The following is a 26,314-nucleotide window of genomic DNA, read 5'->3' on the forward strand; positions in this document are numbered from 1 at the left end:
CTGTTTTAAATGGGTGACAACTTTTAAGCAGTTACCCTCAGTTCTAGATTTTACATTGCGGAAACATGCTCTCCACACCTCTGTCAAGGCCCATCAGAATCCTATACGTTTCAATCAAGTTGCCTCTTTCTCTCCTAACTGCAGCAGATCAGAGCTGAGCCTGTCCAACTTTTTCTCATAGGAAAACACCTGTCATTCCAATTATTTGTATGGTAAAGCTTCCCTGAACTGGTGAGCAGTGCTATACACAGGACTTAGGATGTTGAGGGATAACCTCATAGAAGTTTATAAAATTATGTTGGGTATAGATAATGTGAATAATAAAGGTCTTCTCCCAAAGAGTAGGGGAGATCAAAGTCAGAGGGAATACTTTTAAGGTGACATGAGGAAGATTTGGAAGAAACCTGAGGGGCAATATTTTCATACAGAGGGTGGTCTGTATGTGGAATGAACAGAGGATGTGGTAGAGGATGTAGTACTTTTACAATATTTAGAAGACATTTGGGCAGGTATATAGATAGGAAAGGTTTAGAGGGATATGGGCCAAACCAAGTAAATGGGACTAGTCCAGATTGGGAAACCTGGTAGGCATGGACAAGTTGGATCAAAGGGCCTGTTTCCATATAGTATGACTGTATGATTTCAAGTATTACCTACCTTTAATTACCTTTGGGAATCTTGAGGGCGTAAAAAGTGCTACATAAATACAATCCTTTTTCATAGCTGGTATGCAAATGTAATAAAAAATCAATTTTCTGAGTAGGTTTTAGTCACAGACAGTTGAGGATAATTGGGTGAAGTGCCCTTAATGTTCATTTAGTAATTACACACTTTGTCTCTAGCTGTTTTCCAAGGATCATTACTTAGCTTGCTCTGAACACTTGATTTCATCTAGCAGGTCAGTTAGGAAAGAAAAACTTTAGCCTGTCTTCCTTTCCCTTCCTGTTTCCAGCAACTTGTGTTGGACATGCATGTGTGCCGAACATCTGAGAGTGAAATCTTGCATACTACGATTTACAAAGCAGTGCTTAATTGCTTTGCGTCAATACATTGTTCAATATTTGAGCTACCATTCAGTTAGTTTGTTTTCCTGAACTACCTTGAATTTGACTGAATATTGATTACCAGTGTTCCGGGAACATCACTTTGAGAATATTTGTAGGACATGTGCTATTGTGATGGATCTGTGGTTAACTGACCTGCAACGCTTATGTTTGCAAAAAGATGGTGCTTAGATGAGGTTTTGATAATGGGAGTATAATGAGATATATTAAATGTATTTGACAGTCAAAGAAGATGTGTGAATAGCTGAAGGAGGTGGGCAAGGTAGATTGAGATGAAAATGGCAAAGCTGTGGCTCTATAGATTTAACAATCTTGGTGAAGAGGAAATGATTGTGTGTGGAAATGCAGTCCAGCACAAGTTACAGTTGGTGTATCTGCATTAAAATATTGTAACTTCAATGATTTTGAAAATTTTTAAAAGAATTTGAATTGCATTTTATATCCATTATATTTCTAATCTATGTAACATCTAATATCTTCTGGTTAGAAATTGCTTCAAGTTCCAGTTTTTCAGCGCTGAGCTACAACAAATGTAAGAAATTATTGGCAGAGATTATTCACATCATTCCTGCAGTATTCGCTAAGGCATTATTTGCTGTAGTTTGAATAAGTAACTTTCAAATTTATTTACTGAATTTAATTTGATTGCTTCAAAATAAATCTTGTTGTGACCCTATACGTTTATGTAGTTAATTTTTAGATTTTACTATTTACCAGCTGTCCAAGGTCAGGTGAACAAAGATGCACTTCAAACACTTTGTGACTTTTTGTCATTACCATGGATTCACAACTACAGTACCGATGCAGCTTTCAAATCTGTTGACTTCAGTCCTGAGCTGGTAACCCTAAGTCAGCATTTGTCAAACAGTTTCTGTAAGTATGATAAGTACAGATAAGATTCATTCAAAGCTACAAAATATGTATTTTCATATTGGGTAAAATACTAATGTGAGACATATTGGCTCACATTACTAAAGGAGCAGATCAGAGAGAAGGCGGGGAGGTAACGAGGGAAATTTTCACACACGTCCATATAAGAGGAGGTGGAATGCCTTACAGTATGTCTTAATAGAAGGTGGTTGATAAGCTGAAATTTTAATAATAGGAGACAATGGGAAGTACTGTGAGAGAATTTTTTAAAATAAGTGCGAACTTCTGAAGCAGCCGGGAAGTGGGTGAGGCTCATAGATGTGGTAACAATAAAAACTAACAGGCTGCAGTAACTTAGGAACCCAGATAAAGAAAGAGTGGGTCCATTGTTAAAAGGGCTCCTTGTGTCGATGTCCTGATTCAGTCCTGCACAATTATTAGCACCAAGCTGGTTTGAAAAGCTTTTACTGGTTGATTTCCTTGATGCTGTTATAAAGTTGGACTTTTCAATATATTTTCTAACTGTGGTTTCTGATCCTTTGTGTTATACAGCACACCAGAACCAAGCAAAATGTGTGTACCTGCTTTCTCTGCTACCTGAGATATGTCCTGAATGGAGAACAGCAATACACAGATGGTCTTTGCAGAGTTCCAGTGACGTCACCTGTGCAGGTTCTGTGCGGGGGTTTCCCATACTCCTGCATTATCTTGGTGTTAAGTCACACTCTCTCATTGAGGAGCTTCTCTTGTATGTGTTTTTTAATATTTAAAGTTAACAAAAAATAGCCCTTTTTTCCTACCTGCTTGATAGCAAACAGTGGATGATTGGTCCAAAGGATTACTTCATCATAAATACAATCTTTGTGAATTAGCTTTCTATATATTTTTATAAATAATGTGAAAATTATTTGAGTAAAGTTGTGGGAGTATGGTGTAGTCAATCATTATATCTGAGTAATACATAGCCAGAAGTATTTCATAAACCATCAAGAAATAAGCCAAACATTTTTCAGCCTCTCCACTATGAAAGTGGATGGTGTGAAATTTAGTAAATAGCCTTGAAGACTTGAGGGGGAGGGGGAGGAGTACCAGTCAGCTAGAATTGTTCAAGTGAATATTTGGTGAGTGGACGGTGGTATTGAGGTGGAAAGCGGGTAATTGGAGCTAACCATGACAGTTTTGGAGAAAGACTAGGATGAGCGTAGACTTCTGGAAATTGAGGACATGCAGTAGGCATGGTGACTGTTGACTGATACAATATATTTTTACAGCTCTGAGGGATACTGGACAATATTCCACTGAATGTTTCAGGATAGGAGTTCTTTTATATGTCAGCCTATTTACTACTGCAGACCAGAAAGTTGTGCATCACAAAAGAATTACAGAAACCTTATGATATGATATGCATTTGGCCTGCAGAAGTAATTTAGACCTATGTGAGTGTCAGTATGTCTCTCAAATGGCTGGGGTCGAAGGAGTCAAACATGATATTCAGCTGGACACTGAGAAACTTTTATGCTGTCCTCTTTTAACTTCACTGTGCAATTGCATGCCAGCTCCTCTAGCTGGCACTGCTTTAGGGCTTAGCTTTGCATCCCTTTCTCCTCTAATCAATTTCTTGTTTTGATTCTCTGTCATTGTTGGTCACTCTGTCAGTCACCCTGATCCTGCTGCATGGAGCTGTTTCTAAATCTCTCCATCCTTTAATGATCCCTTTACTTATGAAAAACCTTTTCTGTTTGATCCTTTTCTGTCATGGTATTTCAATGTTCTCCAACTCTTTCTGACAATTAATTTTTCTTCACTTGTTGAATGGGTGATATGTTCTTCTAACACAAATTATTTAACAGTTATAATCTTTTGTCGTCTTTGTGCAATTTTGATGCCTTTGTGAGAGGAGAGCATTCGGGAAATGTAGTTGTGTGACGATCTCATAAATTCTTTTTAAAACCTTTCAGAAACAAGCTACAAGATGATTCCAATTCGGTACATGAAGAATTAGCCAATAATGTTGGAAAGTTAGTCTGTGTGCTTTCAAGCAAATCTGAATTGTTGCTTCCCACCAATGACTTGCCACTTATAAATGCAAATTGTGATCTCCTGTGTAATAATATCACTGTACGAAGTGAATGTGCAACTGCTGGACCGACAGTTGGACCTTCTGTTCTTATTCCATTCCTTGTGCTGATTCAAAAGTCAATGCCTGCTTCAATAAAATGTGGTGAGTGCTGCTTACTGAAAAAAACTACGGGCTGCACAATACTCGGCCAAATATTTTCACGCTGAACAAATACGTTCCATTTGTCATTTTTCAAAGCATTTTAAATTATTTCATTCAGTGCCACAATGATCACTCATCGCACTAATGGAGGTCAGAGGTAATATTTTTTACCCCTAAATATCTAGTTGTCTGCCAACAATGTCTTTAAAATCTAATGGATGGTCTTTAACAAAACTTGGTACATAGTTGGAGTGTGGCCTAAGACCCTGAAAAATAGAAAAGGAAACCTGTTCCCACTCATGAAAAGATTGAGGGTGAAAGGGGAAAGATCTAAAGTAATCGGCTTTGAAAAGCAAAACTTACTGGGTAATAAACGCTAGTGCGGCCTCATTTGGAATATTGCGTGCAGTTCTGGTTGCCCCATTACGGGAAGGATGTGGAAGCATTGGAAAAGGTGCAGAGGAGATTTACCAGGATGTTGCCTGGTCTGGAGCGCAGGCCCTATGAAGAAAGGCTTGGGTCTGTTCTTATTGGAGAGAAGGAGGCTAAGAGGGGATTTAATAGAGACATACAAGGTGATCAGAGGATTAGATAGGGTGGACAGAGTCTTTTTCCGAGGATGATGACTTCAGCTTGTACAAGGGGGCATAGCTACAAATTGAGGGGTGATAGATTTAAGATTACTTTAGATCTTTCCCCTTTCACCCTCAATCTTTTGAGGGGTGAAAGGGGAATGTCAGAGGCAGGATCTTTACTCAGAGTGCTAAGGGCGTGGAACACCCTGCCTGCCAATGTAGTTAACTCAGCCACATTAGGGGCATTTAAACAGTCCTTGGGTAAGCATATGGATAATGATGGGATAGTATAGGGGAGGAGCTTAGATTAGTTCACAGATCGGCGCAACATCGAGGGCCAAAGGGCCTGTTCTGCGCTGTATTGTTCTATGTTCTATATGTAAATACGTAAAATGCACTGCCTAAGAGTGTGGTTGCAACATGTTCAGTTGAAAGCTGAAGTTGGCGCTACAGACTAGACTGTTGTCTTCCTGTTGTTATTTTGTGCCTCAGCCACGTGGATTCTACATTTTCTGATCTTCGATTATTTCTTGCTATCATAATTATTCCATCCACATGAACAAAGCTATTCCTAACAAAGGTAGCCTTTCCTTCTATGCCATTAAATATTTTGTTCCAAGCTTTAATCTCCTTGTAGCCATGTGTTCGTAATAACTATAAGGTCATGCCCATTAATTTATATGTGTGCTGTTAACGCATTTATTTTGTTCTGAATACCAAGCGCATTGAAGTAAAGATTTATTAACTCTGTCCCTTCCTGTCTCACTCTGGGTACTGTTATCCATATAGCCGTCCTTTAATGTGACTATATCCTTTTGTTTTGTAAGCCTTTATTTTCCCTTTGCCAAACTCTCCCCCGCCAGTGGTTTAAACCCGAGAGCCCTGTGTTACTCTGTACATTTACTTAATGTGAGATAAAACAGCTTAACAATTCACTTTGTATGTTGAGTTTCACCGAGTGTTTGCTTGGTACCTATTTGGAGAAATTGAGGGAATATATTTGTGAAAGGGTTGAATATCTAGCCAAACTTACAAAGTGCATTATTATTAAACCTTGGGCTTAGGCTTTTGTATGAATTGATATAGGTCAACTTCTATAAAGGTAAAACAGCAGATCTCTTATAGAGACAACTGATGATGCTGAACCCAAGAAAGTATCCAGAACAAATCTGAATTTGTAATAGGAAGGCAAACTGGAATGGCATATTTATTCTTTTTTTTTTAGAAGTGTTGATTTGCTTTAAAGCTGCTTATTTAACATTTTTATGAAATGACCTTAACACTTAAGGTACAAGTAACAAACTCCAGTGGCCCTTGACATTATTCTTAGGGCACTCCGTGAAAAGTAAATATGAGAAACCTTTGCAACTAGTTAAAAAGTTGTGAGGCTATTACGAGCCTTAGTATATTTAAAAAAAAACTGTCATGTTTTGACTGCATTTTGTTAGAATATTTTTAATATTAATGGAGCTAATTTTTCCTCAGCTTTCATAAACAACATCCCCTATCTGTGTAAACATGTGAACTTGGCGAAAACTGATTCGGATACTAAAACCGTTTATGGTGCAGTGCTGAACCTCATGGAAGATCCAGATAAAACTGTCAGAATCGCATTTAGTGAAAAAATACATCATTTGTTAGATTCTCAAGAAGGTGAAGAACAAAGTTTACTTAAAGAGGTGAACAAAATCAGATTTTGAAATTAAAACAATTATATCAGGATATTTTGGTATTTGAAATATATGCTAATTAGAATTCATTGTACTTTTTAATAACCATTAGCAAGTTTTAGTTTTGTATGTATTTATCAGAAGCATTGCAATTTGTGGGTTGTACATCCCCTCTTCTAATACCACAATGAATTGTTTTCATTTGGAACATAAGTGGAGTGTTTAATCACATCTGAAAAGAGTCAGTGGTGATGTATGTGTGTGTGATGTCATTTAATGTAGAATTATAAATTAATAAAATTATCTATTGTACTGTTTTTAAATTTAACATTAGCTGCTTGTATCTAAGTTGAAGGAGGCATACACAAATGCTAAGATTTCAAGAAATAATGAGCTAAAAGATACACTTATTATTACGACAAGAGAAATTGGACGGTAAGTAATAAATCACACAAAATTTTACTTAGCTGAACAAATATGCTGTTGTAAATTGCGCAGAACTTTTGAAGCTGCATATATTCAAACCAGAACTGTGTGTAAAAATAAATATGTGTAAATGTATATAAATGTATTGCAGGTGTGTGGATAATATATTCCTCACCTTGTATCAAGATATTTTCCTATCATATATCTTCCTTGAAACTAGAGGATAAAGCAGTAGGTTGGTCTTAATTTTGACTCTTTTACTCCGGTTTTACGCTTCTTGATCATTTTTCCTGACCTTCTGGTTGACATGTCTTCCTTCCATTTTGACCAAAGTTAATAACTTTTCTGTGTGCTCGTGCATAATTCTTCAGTAATTTGCACAACAAGCATAGATTAGTGGTCTGCCTTGAAGCAGATGGCAGACATCCTAGTGTGGTATAATAAAAACAGAAAATGGGGAAATGCAGCAGGTCTGGCAACATCTGTGGAGAGAGAAGCTGAATTAATGTTCTGAGCTTAGTGACACTTTGTCAGAGCTATTGTGCTGTAAAGATTGCCACTGATCACCTAAAAGTTCCCCAGAGGTAAAAATAACTAATAAAGTTGACCTTTTTCCTTTTGGTTCTGCCAGGCTCCATTCATGGAACTTAAAACTCTATAACCAGTCATTGACAGGGAAGAGTGTAAAAAAAAATCCATCCTTGTTTGTTAAAATGCTGTCTGCTGTAGGTATAAGCATTAAAATCTTTATCAGAAGTCAAAGTATTTACATGTGCAAAATTATATATATGTACTGTTATTTTGCTTTTTAATGTTGTAAAACAGAGCTGCCAGAGGAGACCTGGTTCCATTGGCTCTTTTGCACCTGTGCCATTGTTTGCTGTCCAAGTTCACATATGTTGCAGGTGCTGCTTATACAGAGATCAGAGCACTAGCTGCAGCCAAAGGTATGAAGCTGCAAGCTTTCTTCAGCCAGTACAAGAAGCCCATATGCCAGGTAAGATTAACTTGATACAGCTAATGAGCCTACACCATGTTTACTGCATAGTATTTGCTTGGTTTTCTGTAACATTTTGTATCTATTAGCCACTATTTGACAGAATCCTGCTATGAACAGTTCTTTACAAACTTCCATGTCCCGGGTTCCTTGCAATTCTTAAACCACCCATCCTTAATTCTGAAAGATAATATCTATTGATCAAAATAAAAAAAAGTGTTGTTTTTGAATATGTCTTTTATTCTAAATGGCAGTCAAAGTAATGTGCAATAAAGCAGTATAGTAACATTTGGTAAACATTAATGTGTAAAAGGTGAAGACACCTTAGTCGAAGTATACCGCAGGGCTCATTAGGGATGGTTGTTTAACCTGTGGGTCGCCACGCCTCAGACCAAGGAGAGGGATTGAGAAGGAGACTCCTTCATGGTAACCTCGGCCAATGTGGGAATTGAATCCACATGGCTGGCATCACTTCCCACAAATGCTGCAGTCTGCCCAGCCAACTCAGCTAACCAACCTCCAGTCATCGATAACAGTGACGTAAGTGCACTCATTAGTGCATTTGGTGTGTTGGACTCTAATGCGAATTCGAAATTTAACTTTTGAGCGTTATGATCAACAAGAAATAATCTAGAAAAAATATTTTTTTCAAACATGTTTCACCTTTATCACAAGCTTCAGGTACTAATATGTCATAAAACTGGACTGTGAATACAATTGATTATTCCCATTTGTCTTATATAAATAATTACATATGAGATAGAAACTATCTAAAATCTTGATTTTAATTCATAACTCTAATGGGAATATAAACATATCCATTTATTAATTACAACAAAATATAAAATTAGCAAAGGTGAAACAGAGTTCTGTATTCATAAAACACCTTGTTACATCAAATTGAGTGGGGTTGTGAAGGAAAAATCGCTAAAAGATTTTAAGATTAGATTAAAAAGATATATTTTACAATTGATTGTTTGGATAACATTGGCTCATGGAGATACCTCACAAGCAAAATGTCTGAAAACTAACCTTCCAGCTCAGCGAGCAAACTCACATCCAGATACCTCACAAGTATTACATTGGCTGGAAGATTGACAGACACTCTGTAAATGAAAGTTTTTTTTACTCTGTGTAGTCATTCCTTCCTATAATTCTATATCTTGTAGTCAAGAAATATTTTTGTTACATGTAAATATAATTTGGATACTGCATCTTACACCATTTAATTCCTGGTAAACAAACTAAGGAAAGTGCAGGAATGCTAATTTTATGCTTTAGAAACATTGTAAAATTTAACCTATAATGTACAAATTTTTATCTTCTGCATTCTGAGGGCATGTGGTGATACAGCCAAGCATATGCTGAGTGTGATTGTTATACTGGTATTGCCAGTGTATCAGACTTGTGTTTGTTTACATATTGACATGATTTTAAGAATTCAAAAGAATTCAATTGTACTTTCTTTTGCAGTCTTAGTTATGTGTTAATCTGCTGTGCTAATATTTATTTTCTTATTTTGCAGTTTTTGGTGGAGTCATTACATACAAGGCACCTGGCAGCCTGTACTAGTATTGAGGGTCAGAGCAAAGAACAGTGTCAGCGAGAGGCAGATCATCAGCGGCAGATTACACTTGACATCTTATCTGAAGTAGCTCAAGTGTTCGATTTTCCAGACTTGAATCGTTTTCTCACTGTATGTATATATTATGTTTCTTCAAATGGTAACTTTCCTGTAATGAACAATGAAAGAATATTTAACTCAGTAAAATTTCATTGCATGGTATTTAAGCAAAAGATTTAAGCATCAACAGCAAAACTTAGTATTTAGATAACACCACAGCAACTTAAACATGCTTAAAGCGATAGGATAGATTCAGATAAGATGTTCCCCCTTGGTTGGGAGTCTAGAGTCAAGGAGACAATTTAAAAATAAGGGGAATGTTGCTTAGGTCTGAGATGAGGAGAATGTACTTTACTCAGAGGGTTATGAACGTTTGGAATTCTCTACCAAAGAGGGCTGTGGAAGTTCACTGACTATGTTTAAGGTAGAAATTGATAAATTTCTGATTACCAATGGCATAAAGATTTATGGGGGCGGGATTGTTATAAAACAGCAAGTTGTTCAAACAGGTGTGATCATTTGAATGGCGGATAGGCTTGATCAGCTGAATGGCCTACTTTTCTTCTCATGATCTGACAATATAAATAATTAACTGTTCCAAGATGGTTCACAGGAACAGGAAAAATAAAAGACTATTAGCAACATAAGGAGATGTGAGACCACTTAGTTTGGCCAAAGATTAGATTTTAAAGAGTGTTTAAATGGTATGGAAGCACAAAATGTGTCAGCACAGGCTTGGAGGGCCAAATGGCCTGTTCCTGTGATGTATTGCTCTTTACTTTTTATGAAGGGAGAGAGTGGAGAGATTGCACGGCAATGGTGTGTGGGGAAGATATATCACGGCATAGCGCCAGGATAACTGAAGGCATAACCATCATTGATGGAACGAGTGAAATTGGGGTGCTCAAGAGGCCAGATTTAGAGTCTAGATATCCTAGAGAATTGTAGGCTTGGGAGAGACTGCAGAGATAGAGAAGGAACTTGAAAACAGGGATGAGAATTTTAAAATCAAAACATCACTTGTTGTAAGTCAGTGTAGGTAGATTAGTGAACAGAAGGTGACTTGGTGCAGATTACTTTGTGGCAGCAAAGATTCAGCTAACCTTAAGCCGACAGTAGGTAGAATGTGTAACCTGGAACATGACAGACATTGAGACTGTTAAAGATAGACACAGCAAAAATGTAAATGCAGTTTCAGCAGCAATTAAAGTCAGGCAGAGGTGAAGTTGAGCAGTGTCAAGGAGGTGGAAATAGACAGTTTTAATGATGCCACAAATGAGGTTGGAAGCTCATCTTTGGATCAGTAATTAACCCCTTAAGAAATTGAGATGATAATTTTCATTTGATGTGCCTTTTCTCAGAATGGAGCTTGTGTTGGGATTAGTTGCAATGAATAGTGGAAAGCCAAGTATGATTGAAACTTCAGACAATTGCTTGATTTTTTTTGGTGTTGCTTAAGTGAGAGTTTTGTTTCCCCTCCCTGCAGATGGTGTCACACCTCTGTTCATTGCTTAAACTGTCTTGATTGTTGTTTATCTTGAGACATTCACCGATTCATTTTTTAACACAGAAGATCATCAGCTGTTGATCCTGAAGGGGAACCCTAACTTGTACTGAGGCTAGTTGTCACCTTCTTTAAGACCATAGGTTGTTCAGAATGCGTATGAGTTCTGTAATGATTAGGAAAACGCAAGCTGCAGCAGCTTGTGTAGAAACATTCTGGAAAGGATAATCGAAATTGAATCATTGTGCTGCCGCTTGGGAATGCATAATTTGGACATAATTCAGACTTCTCTGATTGTAGGTGGAAGCTTGCCTTTATCTACTTCAGTTAACTTAGTTCTGTGAAATGGTTGAATGCAGAGATTGTGAATGGACAGTGATGAAAATTAGGGTTATTTTAATAATAAGTTGAGAAATGATCTTAAGCTTCAGTTCCTCAGACACCATAGTTCTCCCTTAAGTCAGAACTCACACTGTCAAAGGACTACTTTTTCATCTGAGCTGGTGTACACTGTAAATTACATTTTGTTTTCCAGCGCACGTTGCAATCCCTGTTGCCATACCTGGCTGCAAAGGCTAGTACTACGTCTTCATTGCTGATACGGACCATTGCAAAGCAATTGAATGTCAATCGCCGAGAGATATTGATCAACAACTTTAAATATATCTTTTCTCACCTTGTTTGTTCTTGCTCAAAGGATGAACTTGAGCGTGGCCTCCATTATCTCCAGGTAAAACCATGTGTTTGTGTTAAATATGACACTGCTGGTTAAAAATTACTTGGTTGAACCAACTTATGAACAATAATTGTGGCATTCAAGAGGGCATTAGATAATTATTTAAAGAGAGACAATATTTAGGATTATGGAGAAGAGGCAGGAGAATGTTTCTGAGTTATATTGCTGGTTTAGCAATCGAGCATAGACATGATTAGACAAATGACATATTTTTATGCCTTAACAACTGTGATTCTGTGAAGATGGAAGCTTATATTATGATCTGAAATTGTTAATTTAGTGTTGAGTCTGAAAGGTTTTAAAGTGCCTTACTGAAAGATTAGCTTCCTTTCTGCAGTTTTATGTTGAATTCCATTGTGATGGTGTCTGAAAGTGGAAAACTCTTCTCACTCATTCACATTGGACTGTCTGCCCTTGGCCTCCTGTGCTATTCCTCTTCCTGCCTTTTACCCTACTGCACACCTCCATTTTGTTGTTCTTCCTGTCCCCCCTTCTGGTTCTGACGAAAGGACATCAAACTGAAACAGCAGGGGCTGTTGCTGATTTTTTTTCAAATTTTCAGCCTTTTATTTTGTGTCAGCCTAGTACTGTACAGTTGTCAGATCTATCATGATGGGCCTGAGGGAAGCTGTACTGAAATTGCAGCAAACCTCTAGGTTTCAATGCTCCATTGATCCATCTGTCTGGTACAGTGTAGGTAGGAGTCAGGAAGCAATGCAAGTGACCCAACGTCTTCTCTGGAGACTTGTAAATATAGTGGTGAGCCATCTATTTAGTTAATTTGTAACCGGAGAAATATATCCTTTCAGTTTTCATAAGCGTTTCAGTTTGTTGTTTTCTTGTTCTTTTCCTAACGTTTGACTTTTTAAACTTTGTTCCACTTGTACTTTTCAGCAAATGCACCCCTCTGTGTCCAACGCATAAATGGGTTTCTTCTAGTGACAGGACAGAAAAGTTTTCCAAAGTGCGTTTTATTTTTCTGAGATTTTATTTCCTTGCTTCTTACTGCTGTGTTCTGTGTCTAGAATGAAACAGAGCTCGAACTGGGCAGCCTTCTCAGACAAGATTTCCAAGGGTTACATAATGAACTACTGTTGCGTATTGGAGAGCACTATCAGCAGGTTTTCAATGGACTGGCCATACTGGCCGCTTCTGCTTCGAGAAATGATCAGTGCCAAGCACCCAGAGACATTACTTCAGCAGAGTTAATGGTAAGGAGACACAGTTCATGTGAAGAGATAACAAAGTGTAGAGCTGAATGAACACCACAGGCCAAGCAGCATCAGAGGAGCAGGACCTAGACCTGAAACGTCAGCCTTCCTGCTCCTCTGATGCTGCTCGGCCTGCTGTGTTCATCCAGCTCTACACCTTGTTATCTCAGATTCTCCAGCATCTGCGGTTCCTACTATCTCTGAAACAGTTCGTGTTAATTTGCTTTAGATTTCTCTTGTAGGCAAGCTGGTTTTAAAATACAAAATACTGCAAGACCCCACACCTTGACTCAGTCAACATTGTTTCATTTAGTTTTGTTCATAAAATAGGACAAAATATCCATTGAGTCCCATATGTGCACATCGCTTTTCCTCAGGGCTGTGGTGTGAGTGCATCACTCCTGGGGACTCCAAGATAACAAAGTGTGAAGCTGGATGAACACAACAGGCCAAGTAGCATCTTAGGAGCACATAAGCCGACGTTGTGGCACTGCAGGACATCCAGGATGGACATGTTGTCTAAGGAATAGGAGGGGGAGTTAAAATGTTTTGCGACTGGGAGGTGCAGTTGTTTATTGCGAACCGAGCGTAGGTGTTCTGCAAAGCGCTCCCCAAGCCTGCACTTGGTTTCCTCAATGTAGAGGAAGCCACAACGAGTACGGTGGATACAGTATACCACATTGGCAGATGTGCAGGTGAACATCTGCTTGATATGGAAAGTCGTCTTGGGGCCTGGGATGGGGGTGAGGGAGAAGGTGTGGGGGCAAGTGTTGCACTTCCTGCGGTTGCAGGGGAAGGTACCGGGTGTGGTGGGGTTGGAGGGGAGTGTGGAGTGGACAAGGGAGTCCTGGAGAGAGTGGTCTCTCCGGAAAGCAGACAAGGGTGGGGATGGAAAAATGTCTTGGGTGGTGGGGTTGGATTGGACCTCTTCTTTTGCATCTATTCCCAGTGTTCCTGCCCTTGGTCCTAAAGTCCCTCTTCTTTGTCTCCATCTCTCTATCCCCCATTCCAAGCTCCTGTTTCCACCCTCCATATTTGCCTTTAAAATCCCTTGTGTCCGTTGTCCAGCTCACACTTATTACCTGTGTTTACAAGGGAAAAAACTCTTGTTTTTCTTCCACACACCCCCCGCTCTGGAAGTGCTGAGGACATCAGTAACTCCTTGCATCTGCTAGAAGGTGGACAAGGTCAAAATAACACCTGAAGAAGGAGTGAAACCCTGAAAGTTTGCGTCTTCAAATAAATCTGTTGGACTATTACCCGGTGTCGTGTGATTTTTGACTTTGTGCAGTCCAACACCAGCACCTCCACATCATGCCACAAGGTGGAGTCTGGTCACCCTGTACCAGAATGGCTGGTATTCATTTTTGCATTTTTTTGCATGTAAGTTATTTATTTTACAAGTTGTATCATTTGTAAACATTTAAGATTGTGCAACAGTTTAACTGATAATGTCTTATTTCCTTTCCGGACAAAGTTGTTAAAGTGTTAACTGCAGTATTTCTTTAATAGTGGTTTATTTGTTGCAAATTATTTTCGCCTAGGAATGGATAGTGCTGCTTATGTACAACATTTTAACCAAAACGTTGACATTTTCTGGGGAAAAAAGTCTGCATGAACCCAACTCCATTTTTAATATTGATTTCTTTGGGAATTTGTGACCTCAATTTTAACGAACACAAGTACAACTTTAACATGACAATTCCACGCTAAAGTTGTCGCTGAGATGCTGAAATGTTCAACTCTTCTTACTTCCTGCTCACCTGCCTGTCCCTAAGGCTGACACTTTCTTACTTCCTGACCCACTCCAACTCACAGTTTCCCTGCCTGACTTTCCCATTTTCTGCCTCTTGTCCTGAACCATCGCTTTGAGCAAGACCTCAGGTGTGGGCCAGAAATTAGTGAGTTGCGAGTTGGAGGTTCATGGAGGGAAGCTGAGTGATAGAATCTCGGCCAGCTGGAGAGGCCTCTCCAACAAGAAGCTAATTGGATCATGTGTACTTCCTAGGCTCAGCAAGAATTTTCACCAAAGTTAAACGCCCAATACTAATTGCATATACAGCCTCTGTTATAACTATAAAACTCAAGTGAAACAATACTGATCAAGGCAATGTATTATATTACATTACATCCTGTATTATAATTAAGATTGTGTGATCTATGATTAGTAATCTAATGATAAAGTGGCCCACTACTCTAACTCACTGTTAGAAATCACACGACACCAGCTTAACACTAGCTTTCGGAGCTTCCCGCCTTCTTCAGGTGTTAGTGAGAAAGGTAGTATCCAACACAGAATTTATAAGTAAAAAATCAAAACGTCATTACCACTGATGAAGAAGATTTAAATAAATCTAAGATGCTGTTAAATCTTTAATCAGTTAGAAGGTTTTAATTGATTAAAATTGTGTATATGTAAATCCTCGAATTTCTTTCAAACCACTGTCCTGAGAGAACTAAAGGTTTTATCAGTGTAAAGAAGAGGTGACATTTTAGGTCACACAGTGCATGTTAGGTGTGAGGCCTTGTTTCGAATCTGTTTGTGTTTTGATTTGGAGTCAGACTGGTTTTATTTCTAAAGTAGGAAATTACAAAACGCCATATTTACTGACTGACAAACAAACCTGTTGGACTATAACCTGGTGTTGTGTGATTTCTGACCTTGTCCACCCCAGGCCAACACTGGCACCTCCACATCATAACTCACTGCTGTGAGAGATATTTTCTGATCAATCTAATTGGTGAGGTCATGACTCACTGCTGGGATAGGTGGGACTTGAACTGGCTGAGCAGTAGAGTAACAAACTTTAGTTAAGTCAATATTTGAACACACTTCATCGGGAATAAAATCATATTAAGAACCTGTTGTTGGTTTTTCAAAAAAATAATATTAATATTCTTTTTTTCCAGGCAGACTACTTGCAGCCAAAATTGTTGGGGATTTTGGCCTTTTTTAATATGCATCTGCTGAGTTCCAGTGTTGGAATGAATGATAAAATGATGGTGAGTAAATTCTTATGGTTGTCCTATGGTTTCAGGAACTTGTACAAAATCAGTTACAAATGGCGTGTTTTAAATTTGTAGGCCATGAACAGTTTAATGTCGTTAATGAAATTGATGGGACCAAAACACATAAGTTCCGTCCGGGTAAAGATGATGACCACTCTGAGGACAGGCCTACGATATAGAGATGAATTTCCTCAATTATGCTGCAGGTTTGTTTTGAAGCACAGCTTTCCGTTTAAGTGAACAGAAATGCAAAGTTAATGTTTGTTGAAGTTTTAACATTAAAAGAAAAATTTATCTTTCTAAAATAAATAAAATCCTACTGGTCAATGCTAAATAGAAGTATTAGTCTTAAAGACTGCTTGGAGCTTTCTTGCTTTCTTTGGAAGGGCATGGAATGGGACAACTTGTAACAGAGGCAATGCAATAGTTGCAGTTTCCCCATAAGTTGCATTCCAAATGCATGAAGTCCTGAACAATATCCAGACTTGGTCTGAAAAGTGGCAAGTAAATTTTTTGCCTCATAAATGCCAGGTCATGGTAATCTCCAATAAGACACAACCTACCTACCATTCCTTAACTTCACTGGGGTTACCATCACTGAATCTCTCACTGTCAGCATCCTGGGTGTTACAATTGATGAGAAACTCAATTGGACTAGCCTCATAAATACACTGGCTATAAGAGCAGGTCAGAGATTAGGAATCTTGCAGCGGATAACTCACTTCCTGACTCCCCAAAGCCTGAACATCATCTACTAGGCGCAAGTCAGGAGTGTGATGAAATATTCTCCACTTGCCTGGATGAATACAGCTCCAACAACACTAAAGAAGCTTGACACCATCCAGGACAAAGCAGGTTGCTTTATTTACAACACATCCACAAACATCTGTTCCCACCACCACCAATGTTCAGTATCGACAGTGTGTACTAGCTACAAGATGCACTGCAGAAATTCACCAAAGAGTCATAGACAGCATCTTCCAAACCCTCAACCATTTCCATGTAGAATGATGACGGAAATAGATCTGAGGGAGCACAAGCCTCTCATTATCCTAACTGAGAATTATATCACCATTCCTTCAGTGTCGCTGGGTAAAAATCTTGGAATTCTCTCCCTAAGGGACATTGTGGATCTCCCTAAAGCACATGGACAGCCCTGGTTCAAGAAGGCAGATCACCACCACCTTCTCAAGGGCAACTAGAGATAGGCAATAAATGCTGGCTCCGCCAGTGATTTCCTCATGTGAATTAAAAACAAAACTTCAAATAACCTGAAATTGATACTCACATCCTTGCACTAACCTCTTGACCGACCATCCCCATGCTTGCTCAAATTCTTTGATTGTTGGTCAATAAATGTTTCAACTTTAAAATTCTCATCTATATTTTCAATTCCCACCATGGCCTTACCTCTCACTAACTCTGTAACTGTGACCTAAGTCCATCTGAGTTATTCATGTTAATCTAATTCTGGCCTTTCAATTGTTGATCTTATCTGGGTTACCTTGGCTCTGAGCTTGACAGTACCCTCCTTAAACCCCTTTACATCTCTTTCCTCTTTTTGGACTCTCCTTACAACCTCAGCTGCACCAAGCTTATGGCTATCTTCCCTAACTTCGCTTTATTTGGCTATTAAATTTTGCTTTCTCACTCCCCTTTTAAAGGCACCTTATAATTGTACAATGTGACTTTGATTGAAGCAAAATCAAATGTGATGTGACAGCCAAAATATTGAGAATCAGGTGAAAATCTTGATCAAGTGTTCAACCTGTATGTTAGTCCCATCTATGACATGAAGACAATGAAGAAAGAGTTGTAGGAATTAAACAAGAAAGCAATGACATGCTACAAAGCCAGCACATAATAAAATGGCTGAGGGCATTTACATTTTCTTAATTAGTCAATATGTGGATGTACCTACTAGAGAAATTGCAATACTTGACCTTGTGTTGGGATACAAGGCAGGACAAAGTGACTGAGATGTCAGTGAGGGAGCACTTTGAGGCAGTGACCATAATTCAATTAGTTTTGAAATAGTTATGGAAAAGGATAGAACTAATCAAAAAAGTGAAATGTCTAAATTGAAGTTAGGCCAATTTTGGCGGTATTAGACAGGAATGTTAAAAAATTAGGGGATGCTATTTGCAGATAAAGGGATGGATGGGAACTGGGAGGCCTTTAAGAATGAGATAAGGAGAGTCCCCGATCATGTGAAGGTTAAGGTTGATAGATGTAGGGAATGCTGGGTGACAAGAGAAATTGTGTTTCTTGTCAATAAAAAGAAGGCGACATATATCAGGTATAGACAGCTGGGATTGAGTGAATCCCTCGAGGAATCGAAGGGCAGAAGATGTATACTCGAGGGAAATCAGGAAGGCAAAAAGGGGACATGAGATAGTTGTGGAAGGTAGAATTGAGGAGATTCAGAAAAGGAATACATTAAGGGCAAAAGTGTAACTAGGGAGAGAATAGGGCCCCTTAAAGATCAATAATACTGTCTTTGTGTGGAACGACAGGCGATGGATGAGATACTAAAAAGATATTTTGAATCGGCATTTACTGTAGAGAAGGACTTGAAAGCTTAGGAACTTGGGAAAATAAATATTGATGTCTTTAAAAAAGTTCATACTACTGAAGTGCAGGTGCTGGAGGTCTTAAAATGTATGAAGATTGCTAAATCCCCAGGACCTGATAAGGTGAAACCCAGAATTTTGTGAGAAGCTAGGGAAGAGATTGCAGTGCCCCTTGCTGTGATATTTTTATCAGTGACAGCTGCAAGTAGGCTGCCAGAAGATTGGTGATTGGCTAATGTGGTGGCTATTATCTAAGAAAGGTTGTAAGGAAAAGCCAGGGAACTGTAAGTCAGGAGAGCCTTACGTCAGTGATGGCTAAGTTATTGGAGGGATCGTTTCTCGTCTTGGAGACCTGGACAGAATAGTTTAGATCAGAATCTTGACAAGATACCTTTACACATTCCAACCGCCTGATCCTGTTCTATACAAATGTTTCCTGAGTACGTTTTCCCAGAGGTAAGCTAGTTAACTTTTCTCAGTTTTCACAGCTTATTTTCTCTTTCATAACTTTTTGACAAGTTTTTTACTTAGTAGTCTGTTAATTAAATCTTTTGCTTTTAGAGCTTGGGATTGCTTTGTACGATGCTTAGATCCCAGTTATCTGGGGGCCCTTCTCAGTCAAGTAATTGTGGCTTTGCTGCCTTTGATGTCCATTCAGCCAAAGGAGACGGCTGGAATATTTCGCTATCTTATTGTGGAGAACAGGTAAACTAATGCCTATATTATTTGCTTAATTGTTTTTATTCATTCAACTGGAATTGAGATTGCAGTGGTATCTCTGGGGAAACTATCAGTATCTTTAGTCCACTAAAACTGACACCAGTGTCTGAAATCCACAAATGTATAGTTAAACATGGAAATCTAGAAGTTGCTGTCAGTGGTTCTATGCTCCTCCAGATGATGCACTGTTGAGAAATCTCTCTCTCTATACCTCACCGACCCAGCAAGGAATCACCAAATTGATTAAACCTTTTCGGTTGTTATTTGCTGTGAAAATACTTGAAGGAATTGCATCTTGTTGCGGGGTTTATAACTAGATTATTAATACATTTAATATTCATTATTACAACTAAAAATCCTCCACCTTATGAAAAGGCCATGTTAGATTTGTGCAATGTCAAGTTTCTCTGATAAATTCCACATATTTCAATTATTAACGAAAAGCTTTTAAAATAATACTTTTGGTACTGACTTAATCCAGTCAACATTTTATATTGCAACTCTACAATTTAAAATTAAAAGTGCATGTTTTCAGTGCATTCACTATCACTATGTGTAGTCGATTGGAGATCCTCTTTACATGGCACTAGGTTTAAACTACTATGAGAACAAAGATGTCTGCTGCATAGTTGTTTTGTTGCTGATGTCAACATGTGTCATAGTGTCATTGTTATAAAAGGCACAAAGAGCTTGAGATAAAATTATTTTTTATGGTTTTATGAATAACAGTGCAGACACATATGTTCAAATCGTGATCTCCCCTCTCAGTCTGCTCTTCTATTGAAAGTAACATTTTCACAGATCCAGGTTTGTATTATGAAAGTGACTAAAAATAATTCACTCCACCGCCCATCTTTGCAACTGTACAGTGATGCCTTTAGCACCTCTCTTATTTATATATGTTTCAAGAGTGAAATGCCTTGTGATGGTCTGCTACAATGAAATCATTGCATTAATTCAGTTGTTTGTTGTCATTGTTTACGATGGTACCGCAAAAAGCTATCCTGAAAAAAAATTTGCATCCTTATAGTACATTTGATGATCTTCGATGTCTCAAAATACTTTACAGCTAATAAAATATTTTTGACTTGTATTCACGTTGCAATGTACCCGAACAGTTGTGTGCAGCATGTTCTCGCAAATAGAGATGTGATAATGATCAGAAAACCTGTTTTGTGATATTGATTGATGAAGAAACATTGGCAAGGAAAGGTGACATAGCATCCCTGATCGTCTTTGAAATTGGACCTTTTGCATCTGGACTTGGGATATAACTTCTCATCCAAAACACATTACCTACAATACCACAGTACTCTGTCAATGTATGGGGTCTCTGATTTATACCTGTCCAACTTACAAATGTGATCTCGTACAGTGATGTAATTTTAAAGATCTGACATAGGAACATTTCCTGGACTTACGAAGAGATCCTTTATATTGTTCTGCGTTGTGTTACAACTTGCTTACAAATCAACTAGCGAATGGACTTGGGAAAGGAACCCATTCACAAGCTGGGGACTGCCTACATTGAACTAACTTGTCAGATTTTTATGCATAAGCCCTGGAGTAGCACTTGAGTCTTCTGTGTTGGGCTGGATCGAGTAGATAGGGTGATGCTGTTCCTGCTTGTAAAAGAAAAAAGAATGAGAGGACATAGATTTAACATGATGTGCAAACAAAGCAAGGGTGATGTAAGAAAAAGCTTTCTCTCAGTGTGAGTACTTAGGGTAATGCTCTACCTGGAAATTTAGTAGAGGCAGGTTCGATTGAGACATTCAAAGGCACATTGAATGCGTCGAAATGGTGTGCAAGGATACGAGAGAAAGACAGGCGATTGCCACTGGGCATTGGAGCCATGTCAAACAGCACGCACAGATGTGCGCTAAGCAAATTTAAATGTTTCTAAAACTGCTAAGCAAAGTTTTTTTGTCACTGTTTCAGAGCTGAAGTAAAAGATTTTCTCCATGAGATTTACTTTTTGCCAGAACATCCTGATTTTACTGAGATCCAGAAGGTTCTGCAAGATTATAGAAAGGTGAGCACTGTACCTGAGTGGCTAGTCATTGATGAAAATTTCACTAAAAATTGGCGAAACAGTAGGGACGTTTCATGCACTAAAATAGAGATACATGATCAGTTGTCAAAATGCTAAATCAACATTTTCTAGACGTTCTTAGAAATTCACAAATTAGATCTGTCAAACACAAGGTTGGTCTCCTCCCTAAAGGTATTGCTAGGCTTTCACTACCATCTGTTGTCTTTGCTGATTAACCCATCCGTGAACCAGTCTATTAGTAAATTAGACTATGTTCAAAAGAATCCAGAAATACTGCTTCAGCTGCCAAGTGGTTAACAAACTTCAGAAATTCAAAGCAGAAACAGAAATTGACAGAGAAAGTCATCATGTCTGGCAGTATCTCTGGAGTAAAAGCAAAGTTAATGATTCGGGTCCATTGACCCTTCTTCAGAAGTTACGTATCTTTGGTGTTAACATTCACATTACCAATTTCTGCTTTATATATGCTGTTTTACAGGAGACTTCTAAAAGCACAGACTTACAAACTGAACTGCAGCTTTCTATGCGTGCTGTTCAGCATGAGAATGTGGATGTTCGTATACATGCACTGACCAGTTTAAAGGATACTTTGTTCAAGAAACAGGTATGCACGAATGACTTTAAGTCTTCACCAGATCCATTGATAAGAAAACCACATATGTTAAGTTCAAGATGAATTGTGGCAGAAGAACTTAACATCGTAGTAGTGAAAGATATAATAAGTTATGATGTACTACATTTTAAGACCATAAGCAAAAGTGAAAACAAATGTTTATAACGTGTCTCTGTGATTCTTATGTGTCCGCAGATAGAATGATTCTTTAACATGAAGGAGAATAGATTGTGTTTGAAGACCATGTTAAAGTAGAACAACTATCACTAGATCGATGTATTATGTATCTTTAGGACCAATTGGTAAAACTTGCTACAGACAGTGAGACTGTAGAGCCTGTTATCTCTCAGTTGGTGATGGTGCTTCTGAAGGGCTGCCAAGATGCAAATGCACAAGCTCGACTTTTGTGTGGAGAGTGTCTCGGTGAGGTGGGAGCAATTGACCCTGGCCGATTGGACCTCATGACCAGTAACACAGAGGGAAAAAGCTCCACGTTCGTGGTAAGAAATCATTTGAATTAGACTGTCATTTTGTAATAACTGCGAGGAAACATATTGTAAGATTCTATGTCATATGAAATGAGGATGCATAATGTATGCTGAACCACAACAGAGGACTATATTGGGTACCACTGAGATATTTACAATTTAAATGGATTATTTCATTATTGTTTATGGTAATTAGAAGATGTTGCTGAGCTGTGACTGCAGCTTTACCTCTGCTTCCAGGAGTGCTTAAGATTTATCTCTTGCAACCTTTCCCCTCAAACAGGAGCTATTCTCTCTTTCTCCACTCTGTCCTATCTATTTTCTCTGTTTCCCAACTACCTTGTATACTGTTTAATATATTTCCTGGACTGCTGTGCTGCTGTAATAAGCTTTCTAAACTTTGTCAAGAGGAGCTTTAGCCATTTGTCTTTATTTGGTCCATGTCCTCTCCCCCTACCAATCTGTTTTATTTCTCTCATCTTTTATTTGTTGTTGTGACACATTTCTGCAAGTTTTCCGTAGTAATTGTTCATCTGCTGGCTAAGTTGGTGAGACGAAGAGTAGAGTCCCATCATGTCAAAGGACAGAAAGTCTTGGACAAAATTCATGACAACGAGCAGTAATATTGCAATACATCGACTTAGGGAAGCACGGGTGCAACTATTGGCAATGTCTGTCCTCATTTCCAAAAATACAATTTCTTATCCAAAAGAAATAATCAACATTGCTTATTTACCCAAGGCAAATATTTAAAGAATATGAGGTTTGGGACTTGTCAACCTTTGGTCAAGTTTTTGTTTTTTGAGGATCTGACTAATCCAAGTGGCTGAAAAGTGAAGACATTTAACAGATCACTGCATTAAAAACTTTCACCGAATACTGGTGTGGGTCTGTTGGTGGTCAGAAAATGATTCAGATAATAATCTGGACTTAATTTCTATTTACATTCCCTCGTTTCATTTAGGCTTAGTAATGGAACCATAGAGTACAAAAGGAAAGAAGTTAGGCCAAATCTTTCCAGAAGGAAAGCCCACTAAAGCTTGCAAATGATGCATACTAGCCTGACGCGTCTTGCATGTGTTTAAATGGAGCTCGAGTATATATAGTATGTTCATATCCAAGTCTCGGTAGGTTTTTACTGTTTTTGCCTTCACTAGTTAGGCCTGAGCTGCAGTATTGTGCTCAATTGTGGGCATTATACTCAATTCAGATAACCCTGACGAGAGGATACAGAATGTTTTACTAGAATGTTATCAAGAACTTCAGTTTATGTAAAGAATGGAGAAGCAATTGCAATTTTCTCAAGCAAAGAAGATTAGGAAAAGATTTGACATAGGTGTTCAATTTATTAATGGCTGGATGGAGTATATAGGGGAAACGGTTTCCAATGGCAGAACGTGCAGCAAACAGAACATATACCTTTAAAATGATAGATGAAAGAATGTACCACTCTGAGGAAATTGTTCATTTTGTGGAGGGTTGTTTTGATCAGAAATGAAATGCTTGAAAAGCTGTTGAAAGCAGATTCAACAGTAACTTTAAAGAAGCTTGGCTAGATACTTGAAGGGAGAACATGACCAAGCTATGAGACAAGAGCAGAAGCCTGAGCCTATCATAGAGAACACTTCAGAACTTCTCAAAAGTGAATTCTGGTTCTCTCTCCCCAGATGCTGCCAGACCTGCTGAATTTCTCCAGTATTCTCTCTGTCTGTTTCAAATTTCCAGTGTCTGCAGTATTTTGCTTTCATTTTAGGGGTTTGAAACTAATTGGTTAGCTCTTTCATAGAGCCCACACAGATTTGATGAACAGTTTGTTCTCTGTCAGTGCTGTAACATCCCATGGTTCTATTTAGATCGGATCAGTAATACTTGCCTTATCTGGTAATTTGTTCCACAACAATATCAGCTGAAGCTGAAGTACCAATTGGCATTTTAGTTGAGGAATGCCTCAAGTAGTGTGCATGACAGACATGAGAAGGCAGCAAGGAAATAATAAAAACAAAGTTAGGGAGTAGTTTCAAACTTAGTGCACTTCAAAAGGATGCTGTTCAAATTTAAGGTTTTTCTAACCTCAATTCTCTGAAAATTAATGCATTATGTCTGCTGGGGCGAACTAAAATTATTTGTAAAATAAAGCTTTGACTCGAACATCTTTAGTTGCTTTGAGTTTTTATATTTAAAAAACGTGAGTCGTTTATGATTTTGTCAAAATGAATTGAATTGCATAATAATGTACTTAGTGGAGTGATCAAACAGTAAAGCTTAATTTGCAGTTAAAATATTTGTTTATTTGTCATAATTCTTACATCAGGCTGGTGTGGAGGACCCGAATTTTGCCCATCACCTGCTGATTGAGTTAACAAGAGCTTTCCTTGCCTACGCAGATAATGTTCGAGCTCAGGACTCAGCTGCTTATGCCATTCAGGTACAGTAACAGCTGTTTGTCTGTAAAGATTTGATAGCAGCCTTTATGAAATAACAAGCTAGATTACTTTTGGAGAGCGCATGTTAGCTAACTACTTTCTCAAGTTATTAAGCAGAAGGTGCCAAGTAAAGATTATACGAACTATGGAGCAAATAAGAAATAAAAATTATTAAAAGCAGTAAACCATATGTTCATGATTAGGGGTAAAACTTAATTGCTGTGTCATTGATTTAACCTCGAGTTGTGTTTATTAAATCAGGTGGTTTGTAAATCTCTCTGTAGCACCAGCGAAGAGAATGCTTCAGCCTTGGCCTTATCTCCTTGGATAAAAACAACTATCTTATCCAGCCAAAAAATCACAGCACACAACATAAAATAGCAAATGGTTTGTAAAGTGCAAATGAGTGATGTGTCCATTTTGTGTAAAGTTACAAGAAACTATTTATAATCTTCTTTTTTGGTCATGTCCCTTCTTCCCGTCTTCAACCCTAAGCATTGACTTCCTAGTAGAGTTACATATGAGGCATGGAGTGTTAGTGATGGTATTTATCTGCTGAGGGGAGTATATCTAAGTCAAGTTCTTTTGTCATGTGGAGTGCTGTTGTTGGACAGTGGTGGACAACGCCACAAATCACACGATACCAGGTTATGGTCCAACAGGATCGTGTGATTTCTGATCAAGTCCTCTCCTGGCATCCCCATAGATAGAGTAGACATATGGAAACCAAGGCGTTGAGCCTTGAGAGAGTAGCTAGCAGAGATGTGATGAATTAAAATGCTTATTTCATTGCAAATATTCTGGACCCATTGGGTTATGCAGTCTAAGACAATTAAACTGAGCACAGATCATGAAGCAAAGCCAGGTCGGTCAGCTACATTTGATTTTTAACAATTGTGCATTCAGGGGCTTAAACAATTTATTTTAACAATCTGGATTTCTTTATTTAGTTGACATCTGGTTGATGATTTGTTGTACAGGTTATTGTAAATGTCAAGGTGTTGAGCCATGGCTCTAGATATAATTTACTGGCCTTTCTGAAATTTGTGATTGATATTACTGCAGCTGAATGCTTGAATATGACCAATGTTAGAATTATAGCTTGTAGCATTGCATATAGTCTGGATGAATCCCAATGAGATATTTTTGTTGGGGGTACTTGGCCTAAGGCTTGGCTTGCCTTTCTTTTTGTGGACCAGCTGAGAACTGTAATTGCTGTTATCTTTACTGGCACCACAAGTAGCTTTAAATACTATCTCACTGAATCTGGTGGGACTATTAGTATTTTACTGAGTAAGGGGTTATTTTAACATTTCATAGGTTTTGTTAGTGTAGTTTATGTGTTTTATTAAAGATCAATAAAATTGAACTTACAGGAGCTGCTACAAATATATAAATGTAAGGAAGGGAAAACTGATTGCCCTGGACGCAGGCTGTGGAGGAGCTTTCCAGAACATGTTCAAGAAATCTTGGAGCCTCATTTAAATACCAGGTGCTCGGTAGTCTCATAATACTTATACCACTTGTATGAACT

General features: G+C 38.3%; 1 protein-coding gene across 4 annotated transcripts in view; it reads left to right on the plus strand.

The window, feature by feature from the left end:
- atr (ATR serine/threonine kinase) overlaps positions 1-26,314 on the plus strand; it is a 90,394-nt gene that overhangs the window by 18,428 nt on the left and 45,652 nt on the right. For all 4 annotated transcript variants that reach the window (XM_048541529.2, XM_048541530.2, XM_048541533.2 and 1 more), the window contains 17 exons: positions 1,782-1,937; positions 2,487-2,682; positions 3,893-4,155; positions 6,216-6,409; positions 6,735-6,835; positions 7,652-7,823; positions 9,349-9,519; positions 11,487-11,681; positions 12,713-12,898; positions 15,809-15,901; positions 15,983-16,113; positions 19,042-19,185; positions 21,142-21,235; positions 21,735-21,860; positions 22,163-22,369; positions 24,669-24,782; positions 26,157-26,272. In XM_048541529.2, coding sequence (XP_048397486.2) covers positions 1,782-1,937; positions 2,487-2,682; positions 3,893-4,155; positions 6,216-6,409; positions 6,735-6,835; positions 7,652-7,823; positions 9,349-9,519; positions 11,487-11,681; positions 12,713-12,898; positions 15,809-15,901; positions 15,983-16,113; positions 19,042-19,185; positions 21,142-21,235; positions 21,735-21,860; positions 22,163-22,369; positions 24,669-24,782; positions 26,157-26,272 — 2,659 coding nt within the window. The remainder of the gene's footprint in view (positions 1-1,781; positions 1,938-2,486; positions 2,683-3,892; positions 4,156-6,215; positions 6,410-6,734; positions 6,836-7,651; positions 7,824-9,348; positions 9,520-11,486; positions 11,682-12,712; positions 12,899-15,808; positions 15,902-15,982; positions 16,114-19,041; positions 19,186-21,141; positions 21,236-21,734; positions 21,861-22,162; positions 22,370-24,668; positions 24,783-26,156; positions 26,273-26,314) is intronic.

Source organism: Stegostoma tigrinum, chromosome 14 (assembly GCF_030684315.1).
Source record: "Stegostoma tigrinum isolate sSteTig4 chromosome 14, sSteTig4.hap1, whole genome shotgun sequence".
Taxonomy (NCBI): domain Eukaryota; kingdom Metazoa; phylum Chordata; class Chondrichthyes; order Orectolobiformes; family Stegostomatidae; genus Stegostoma; species Stegostoma tigrinum.